Here is a 10,289-nt window from a genome sequence, read left to right on the forward strand (position 1 = left end):
ATTGTCAAAGTCGAGAAAGTGAGATAATAAGAGAGAGAGAGAGAGAGATATAACGTGTGTGAGAAATAGAAAACGAATGAGAGTATGTGTGTGAAAGAGAGAGAGAAAGAGAGAGAGAGAGAGAAGAAAGACGAGCGAAAGAAACAAGGTTAAAGGGCACGCACTGTCAATTCGTCAATATTGTCATGACTCGATCGATTGATACGCCTATGATCGTACCTCCATTATTAGATGGTTGTATGAAAAAAAAATAGAGAGAGAGAGAGAGAGAGAAAGTGAAAGGGGGAGAGAGAAAAAAAAAGAACAGAACACGTTATTGATACAATTGAATACGTCTTTATGCTTATGATTATGATTATTGTATTAATTAATTGATTATCATTATAAATTACCATTAACAGAACGAAAGTAGGAATAAACCTGACAGCATCAAGTATGAAAGAGAGAGAGAGAGGGGAGGAAGAGAAAAATGAGAATAAAAGTAAAAATAAAAATTTAAAAAAAAGAAAAAAGAAAAAAAATAATAATAATTACAAATAAATAAATAAAAAAGAAAGGCAACCACTTATATTATTGTACATACTTACTTGTAACTGCTATTCGTATTGCAGAGGTTTTTGTTCTCTCAATGAATGATTTCCTCGATACTACGGAAAGGAAAGGAAAGGAAAAAAAAAACAAACAAAGAAAACGTGAATAAAATAAAAATTTGTGTATCATTAAACGACACCGTAACCCTTGTCACAGTTTTTTTTTGTTTTTTCACGCATAGGAAGAAAGAAGAGAGTTTAAGAGAAGATAGAGGAAGAGAAAAAAAATGGCCGACAACGGTAGTATATACATAGTAGTCTATATATCTATCTATCTGTATATATATATATTTTCATATATATATATATATATATATATATATTCTCGCGCTATAAAGCTATTACTCTAAATCCTTCGGCGGTATATCAAAGTCCAGCTTATTTTACTAGAAACTGGCATCGGTGAAGAGGCACTTTACATTTACGTAATATTGGCGTAAGAGGTATTTTAAAAGGTTGCATAAATCGGGGTCATAACTCGTGTGCTCTCGGTAATGCACTCTTCTCGAATAAAATAAAGTGGCGCCATCTGAAGGTAAAATATACGGAGTAGAGTATTGATTTCAGTTCGATATAATAAAAGTTCTATACGTATAGTATTTTCCGAGGGTTATACGGAGTTAGTTGCATCTGTTTGTAAATCATGCACTTCTAAATTGAAAACTTTCATGACAGAGAAAAAGAGAAAGAGAACAAGTTTGAGATTTGCATTTACAGTTGAATGATGCATTAGAGTATGACTGGACTTAAACCTATGCATAAATTCTTCTATAGTATTTACAATTTTTTTTAAATCCTCTTTTTTATCATTCGCGAAAAGAAAACAAAGAGTAGATCTTTCTGTTATTTAATTTTAATTACGTTTACCTTTAAACAGAAGAACCCGATATTATCGACCGAAAGAAAAGAAGAGAAAAGTAAGTAAATGTATAAGATACAACTTGTTGACGCAAATTCAAACAGAGGAAATCAAGATACGTTCATTCGATTAAACAAGAGACTGAAAGTTATTTGATATCGAAGTAAGATGATTCAATTATATCACAGATATGATTTATACAAGATAATAAATGACGTTTTATTTAATGAGATATTATATCTTAATCCCTTTGAATGGCACGTTTTGACTTGACTTTGGAAAAAATTGATCGTTTGACTACGGTGGTTACGCGATATCAAATATGGCTGAAACGTCAGTCGGTGCGGAGTTTGCTCCGGTTTTACGATGCTTGTTACTACACTTTTATAACGCGAATTGCGTACTACTTAGTGTTTCAAAATCAAGACTTTTCGAGAAGGAGGACCAAAAGATACGATAAAACAGTTGTCAGTAAATGCTGTCTAATAGAGAGAGACAAAATGTCACCTAAGCGTGTTATTCTTATGTCCTGTGGAAGTTATAACCCTCCAACCAATATGCATTTACGAATGTTTGGTACGTAGTTATATCGTTTAAAATCAATATCTCTTCTTTTCCTTCGATACATGATTACCTTATTGCGTAATATTTTATGCATTTATTGGAGAACGGAAAACACAGGATCTTAGAACATTTTACACAAATATTTTTAATTAATTCATTATTGATCCGTTACGTTACTTATTTATACTCGTAATTTTGTGTCATGTCATGCTTTATAAATATTTTGATTATTCAATAACATTTGATTGATTCAAATATATTTATCTTATATATTTATGATTTGATTATTTTGGATATATTAATGAAATATTTTATGTGACTTTTTGTTTATAGAAATAGCAAGAGATCATTTACATCGGATGGGTAATCACATAGTGGTTGGTGGAATTATATCTCCGGTTCATGATGCATATGCAAAGAAAGAACTTGCATCGGTTACGCATAGGTGTGCCATGCTACGTTTAGCATTACAGAATAATGATTGGATTCGACTTAGTTCCTGGGAAACAAGACAGAATGGCTGGACAAGAACTAAAATTTCTCTTCACCATCATCAAAATTTATTAAATCTAATTTTGTTTGATACAAATGATATTAGAAATCATATACCAAAAGAGGATTTGGAATGGATACCAGATAATATTAAAAATAGTCAAGATCAGACACCAATTCAAATAAAATTGTTGTGCGGAGCGGATCTTCTAGAAAGTTTTGGAAAGTGCGATTTGTGGATGGAGGAAGATGTTAGTCTAATTATTTATATTAAATATATATTTTATTAAAGAATATTTGTATTCATACGCGCGATTTAAATTATGTTTATACAGATAGATGCGATAGTTGGTCAGCATGGTCTCGTTGTCATCACAAGAGAGGGCTCTAATCCTAACAAGTTTATATATGATTCAGATATTCTTTCAAGACATATGGTAAGAAATAATAAAGTATTTAATAATTTGGATTTTGGGTTAAAGCTGATCTTAATTTCCTATTTGTAGCATAATATTCATATCGTAACAGAATGGATTCCAAATGAAGTTAGTTCTACTAAGATAAGAAGAGCATTGAAAAGAGGTGAAAGCGTAAGATATCTTATTCAGGATTCCGTCATTGATTATGTCTACAAAAATGAAATCTATGGCGCTAAGTCTTCTACAACGACAATGTGAGTTTAATGTAATTTAGTTACGAATGTTACTTAATAGAGACGCACTCTAATCAATAACTCATTTAACAATAGATTTTCTCAAGACAATAACTTCAGATAGATATTCTATAGGAATAATCATTTCAGCCATAAATCGATAGATAGCTTAGTTGAATTTTAAAGATTTTATAAATTTTATTATGTGCCAAATAGGGGATCTCGTGAACTTGTACAGAGATAAATTGTTAAAGATAGATAAATATATATGTATATATATTCATCACACAGATGAATTATTTACGAAGGATTATAAACGTAAATTTATTTTTACACATTTTGTATAGAAAATCTGTATTTTTATAGCAAATATTAATCATCGGTATAATCGGTGAGTTAGAAAAATGTACAGATTCATTAACATTAAGCAATTTGTAATAATGCACACAGAGAATATGTGAAATACGGCCAATGCATCGTAATAGATTTAAAAAAAAATCCATTAATTTACTTTCATGATGATTTATCAATGTATAAATAAGATTAGATTCTCCAAAAATTCCACGATATATATATATGCTACGATCATAAATAAATTTTATTTACATTATACTTTTCATAGTCTTTTCACATATATATTACATCAGCACATAGTTATATATATCCGTTTGACTGACTGCCATGGAAACTTGGTGTTGCAAGTTTTCTTCGAAAAAAAAGAATAAAAAAAAAAAAAGAAGAAAAAAACAAATCCGATAACTGTTTGTATAATACGATCAGTGAAGCGGATATTCGTAGAAAGCAGATTGAACGATATAATTAGTAACATTGTAACGAAAACAATACGGTGTCTTGTTTTTCACGCTGCCAATCCTCTTGGACAATGAAGTAAGTTGGACCTGACCTCGCCCAATGCGAACGATTACTTGACCATTGATCCCAAGTACCAAAGCACCTTCCTATCGCCGTCGCCTAGCGACGTTACCATGGAATCCCCGAGCCCGGTTGAAATTATAACCATCGACGTTCCCGATACCGTTCTGCGTAAGAACTTGCAGAACGCAACGAGCGCGGCCTTCGTCGCTTCTAGGCAACCACCTATGGGTCTCGAAGAGGCTCGCGAAAAATTTATTAACGCGATCACCGCTGAGAATGGTAATGCCAAGCACGTAACATCTAGCACGAAGGCCGCGTATCCAGGTCAAGCAAAACAAATCATTGCCACCGAAAACGGTGAATCGCAGTTACTCGACGAGGTAGGTTTAGTTAACGAAGACAGTAGGGTCACAAGGGTTCCTAGCAAACTAGATGAGACATCCTCGAAACTTGATAAATTCGAGAATGTCTCGGTTAATGTCGAGAATGTAGGACTACTTAGCGATACTATAGATAGGACGCAAATAACCGAAATTGATAAAGAGAAAGTAGATGATGTGAAATTAGAATCTGAGGATGTAAGGAAAGATAACAATGTTCGTTTATTGTCCGTGGAAGAGAATATAGTAAAGTCTGAAATAGATCCACGATTCGAGTGTGCACTTTCCGATTTTACACTTTCCACAGATGATCATACTTATAGTAAATTAATAGACAGTGATAAAGAGAACGAAGAGGTTGCTACCAATCAGAACGTTAAAAAAGAGATTCAAGTTACACAATTAACCGTTATAGAAAATACCTCGAACGATATAGAATATGATCGACGAAATAATAGTTTAATGGAAGAGCCCAATACCGAAAAATACACTGATGAAACTTCTTTGGACACTGCCATAGATATGAAAAAAGATCGCGAGGAAGATAACGTTCTTCAAAGCGTCGAATTGAGTCCAGCTGCTAGCACGATCGAAGCTGTCTCTGTGATAGAAAATCCAATGATTAAAAATCTAGAAACTTGTGAAGCAAAGGAAAAAATTGGTAAGAAAATTGTTGAAGATACCAAAAACGAAGAAAAGATTCAGTCCTCTAAACGTTCGTCTAAACGTGATTCGAATCTCGAAATAGATGGTAAGTATTTGAAATCAGTGGTGAATTCTCGCAAAAGTCCGAGAAAGGTAAAGGACAGTCAACTGCGTCAATTCGAATGCATTTCACCTAACCATCAAGATCATATTAATGATACTTTGATCGAACAAAAGCCAGGAAGAGCGAGATCATTGAAATTAACTAATTCTAGAAGAGGAACTAGCGACACGAGGAGTCAAGAAACAACGATGAACCCGCAACAATACGATACAGTTTTAAAAGGTAGTTTGGATTCGATGATCAAAGCTAACGAATCTAGGACGACATTGAGAAAAAAAACCGGCAAGACTTCGAAAGACACGTTCTCGAAGAAATCAAAGAGTTACGAGTCGATAAAAAAGATTCAAGAGGTTTACTCAGGCGAACCATCGAGGACAGACAGCAGTACGTCGCAAACATTAGTAACAGCTGAAGAATTCGATCCTCAGACTTCAGAGGAATTTTGTTTAATGTGTTATTATATGAACGAACTTACTATGAAAACGGAAGAAGAGATCAGTAGTCCAAATCAAGAGATCTTTTATACGGTACGTTCTAATTGTAGCTCATTAGAGGACTCAACCGAATGCGATATATGTAGTTCCTTGAATCTACAAAGTTCCAACGAAGTATTGGATCGTACGATTTTATCCACGACGAACAACGAAGAGTCTTTATGCGAAATTTGTGAAATATATGGCGAGGTAGGGGATAATATGGAATTTGAAAAAGAACCAATGGTAATACCACGTCTAGTAAAAGGTTATCAAGAGAAACGAGTTTTACAAGAGGAGGAGGATTATAAAATTTTAGATAATACCACGGTGACGGATGTTTCTTTGGAAGAAGATAGTTTTGAAATTGAAAATTGCGGTTTGATGAGCGGCATCGAATCAGTGGACGATCGAGGATTACAAGAAAGCGAGAAGGAGCTTAAAGAAAATGAAAAATTAACGTCCAAATCGATATATTCTCGTGGTTCATCTTTAAAAACTAAAGACAAATATTTCGTACCAAAGGACGAACTTGCGATACTTTCTAGCGGCTCGAGAAAGATCACTCGCAAGGGATCATTGTTAAAAAAAAAAGTAGAAGATCATCAAATCGTTGGCTCGCAAGACAAACGACGTTATTCATCGGCAGATAATCTTCAACTAGCCAAGGTTTTCGCGACAAGAAACGACAAATGTCTCAGATCGAAATCTGGAAAGTCTACCGGTTCCGCGGACAACATAAGATCCTCGAGAAATAGTTCGAGAAGATGCAAGTCTCTTCAAAGATCAGCCGACAACGTAAGATATTTGGACTCTTCCACGGACAATTTGGACTCGTTAGCTGAGAGTCTTGGTCAAGAGAATAACGATGATAGGGCATTCGATTGGAACGAAAAGCCGAAGGTCAGGGATAACGAGACTGTTAAACTGATACTTACCAAGCACGGTATCAAGATCATTAGCGAAAAGGAAACGGCTTTGTAATCGATCGACTTGTTGCAATTAACTTTACTATAACGAACTTGATTCTTCGGTTTCCCCTTCTGGTGGGTGGCTCCTTTTCGCTCGGTTCTCGTTAATCTTCGGCTTTTGTGATAACGTAGGATGTATATGTATGTATATGCGTAGAAGCACATATATATGTACATGTACGCACTCAACACATACATATATATACAACACACCTTTGTCTTTCTTCCGTACAAGCGCGAAACTGTTCTAACATAAAGATTTTATTCATTGACTGTATGTATGTATATATGTATTTATGTATACATGCGAGTGACAGATGTTTAACGAATTTTAAGGAATAACGTACGCTTCTTGTTTAACGCTTTATAAAAATAATCGTACGATTAATTACTTGTACGAAAGAAAAAGAAAAAAAAAAAACAAGAATGCGAAACACAAGAAGGAGTATAGGCTTGAATTGAATAATTATTATTTTCAATAATAGAAAATAATCAAATCGATATAGACATTATAGATAATTATAATTATTATTACTATTATTATTATTATTAGTATTATTATTATCATTATTATATTAATGGTATTATTATTATTATTATTATTATTACTGTTATATATAAAACATAGGACGGCTCTCTTCCTCACGTGACGCCAACGTGAATCTCGTTACTTACATTGATAGATAATAAGCGCCAATTTATTCCAATTTCGATCGATCATAACGATCGTGTGCCAAAATCACGATAATTTATATCGACGTTGAGAGAGAGATATGAAACAAAAGAAAAAAAAGAAAAAAAATATGATAATTATTGTCGCAGTTCCATTTAAGAAACGTTCGATGTGATTTCAAGAGATACGGCAAGTTGCCAAGACAATCCTAGTAACGCGTGTCAATACGACGAGAAATATATAGTTTCAATTATATAAATATATATATATATATATATATACACATATAAAATATGCAGTATATTTAAGCGAAAAACAAAATATATATATATATGCATATATAAATTAGTCTTTACGGAATACATCGACCGATAAAAAGACGTCTGTTAGATCGATATTATCGAATATTATAATATATATATTTACGAGAGAAAAAAAAAAAAAAGAAAAAGCAGAGAGGCGAATAAGTATCTTCATTACGGCTAACGACTGTTTAAAACAAATAATAGTAACTTTTTAAACACGAAGTTCTTCCGACTTTAAACATGTTACGCAAATACGTGTGCCAACCTTCGAGCTTTAATATTATAATTATTATTATTATTATTATTATTATTATTCGTTTTTTCGTTCGTTCATTCGAAACGATCTTTGTGAAAAAAAAAGATGAAGTAGAGGAAAACAAGATAAAAATATATATATATACTTATTTACATATAACATAATATATATATATATATGTATATACATACGGCGAGATATATATATATATATATATATACCATGTAGGTAAACGGAAACTTACTCTCTAACTTACTATTAGTTAGCCCTTCTCGTAGTTCCTCGTTTTTGTCGCAGATAATCTTTAGATTATCTTTCGTTAATATCCTACGTTATCTGTTTATACACTACCGGTAAAAAGTTTGGAATCACCTATGTAAATTCCCCGAGAAACAGAATATTTATATATAAGAGAGAAAAAAAAGTGGATCAACTTGAGGAATAATCGAGATAAATTAATATTTGTCGAAAAAATATTTACGAGAAATATATTGACAAATTTTTCCATTCTATATAGAATTTTTGTGTATCGAGTAGCAATAATTATTTTTCTTTTAATTGCCCGTTTCATTCGAACAATAACAAAAAAATCACATCGTATTTTTTATTCTGACATTATTTCGAACATCCTGGCAATTAGTTTTTCGAGTGATTGAATATTTTTTTCAACCCTTTTTGAAAAAGTAATCGTCAAAAATAATCCAATAAGAATGTTCCATTCCGAACGTTGTTTTAAAATGAACGTATGAACTATGAAAGAACATTATGAAGGTAATAAAATGTTGCGAAATCTTCGAAAAAAAAAAAAAAATAATCTGACTTGTTAATAATTGATAAAAAAAAAAAAGAAACAAAAATCAGCAAGTGATTCTAAACTCTTGGCCGGTGTTAGTGTATTTTTCATTCAATTTGCACGATGTTATGCGTTTGCTTGTGTTATCGATCTTGCTTCGAAAGACTTTCCTATTTTTGGCGAATCTATTTCCACATTTGTATCTAAGAACGTTGTTTTTGTCCGAATTGAACGATCGATTCATTGATCGAGATTCCTTTTATTCGTTTTTTCTTCTTTTTTTTTTTTATTTAATTTCATTTTTATAAACTCTTTTACTCTGAAATATATTCATTTACTCGCCTCGTCGTTTTTAGATGCAATTGGAATTTTAAATAAACGATCAACAATATCTTTTTCAATCGATGACTCTCAACTCATGTCAGCTTCGCAGAAAACGTTATGTATTATTTATTCTTTTATAATTTTAATCGATCATAAAATTGTTTTTCGATTCGAATTTGACTTTCGTTTCCTTTAGTTCTTTTTTTTTTCTAATCATTTTTTTAATTTTTTTTCTTTTGATATCGTATCGTATGAAAAGAAAAAAAAAAGAAAAAAAGGGGAAAATAATTAGAAACCACCAATGAACAAACGTTGTGTGTGTGTGTGTGTTGTCAACTTCGAATCGAATAGATTTTCGAAGCTCAAGAGAACATGTACTTGACTGCATAGTATTTTTCGATTTTTGGAAATACTTCTCTCTTATACGATCTCCGTTTCCATTCACCTAATCATCATCACTCCTTTTCCTACTTCAATAACACTAGTCACAAAATTCATGGGAAAAAAAGTCACGTTGGGTTCGATTTTTCTCGTATTATCTTCCCCATTCATCACGCACATCTTTCTTTCCACGTATTTAGCTAATGTAGATAGCGATATCTTTTTAGAACATGCGAAATACGTACGTATTTATTAATTAATATGTATATATATATATATACATATACATATACGAGTTATTCGTTCGTACGCTTTTAATAGGAGCGAATGACTTGATCATAGGCTAATTATTGTTATTATTATTATTAATTATAATAATAATAATTATTACTTACACACATATTTGTTTTATTAATATTTATTTTTATTTATTTTCATTTAGTGTACTATCCCTTTTTTCGTTTTTGAATGAGCGCTTTCTTCTCTCTCTCTCTCTCTCTCTCTTTCTTTTCTTTTTCTATCTATCTTTCTCTTTTCATACCATTTCCAAGTATTTTATGTATGTGTTTACTCCAAATCTTTTCCGACCGATCACATGTTCCTTATACGTGTTCGATGAACGACGGCTCTTATCACGCAATCGCTAAAATTAAAAAGAAAAAATGTTTGATTAAAAAATTCTAAAACGAAAAACAAAAAAAAAGCAGAAGAAGAAGAAGAAGAAAAATAAAACAAAGCACAACGATTGTAACACTTTACAAATCGTCGATATAAATATTATTGTTAATCGTTTTAAAAAACAAAAAAATCGTACGAAATTTTGTAAATATTAATCCTTAAATCAAATACGATTAAAAGAAAAGTAATAATTAACGTTAATATGATCTTTTATATGTGATGATTTTCATATTATCCGTTTTTCTCGATTGAA

At 31.9% G+C, this 10,289-nt stretch overlaps 1 protein-coding gene across 1 annotated transcript; it reads left to right on the forward strand.

Annotated features, from left to right (window-relative positions):
- Positions 1–1,711: 1,711 nt before the first annotated feature.
- Positions 1,712–7,744, forward strand: LOC106784325. Its single transcript, XM_014743733.1, has 5 exons — positions 1,712–2,025; positions 2,347–2,756; positions 2,841–2,942; positions 3,012–3,178; positions 4,047–7,744. Exons 1-5 carry the CDS (start codon positions 1,950–1,952, stop codon positions 6,637–6,639), a joined length of 3,348 nt encoding a protein of 1,115 aa, XP_014599219.1. The 5' UTR covers positions 1,712–1,949; the 3' UTR covers positions 6,640–7,744.
- Positions 7,745–10,289: the final 2,545 nt, after the last annotated feature.

The sequence above is a fragment of the Polistes canadensis genome, unplaced genomic scaffold (genome assembly GCF_001313835.1).
Source record: "Polistes canadensis isolate GaletaPanama2010 unplaced genomic scaffold, ASM131383v1 scaffold_33, whole genome shotgun sequence".
Taxonomy (NCBI): Eukaryota; Metazoa; Arthropoda; class Insecta; order Hymenoptera; family Vespidae; genus Polistes; species Polistes canadensis.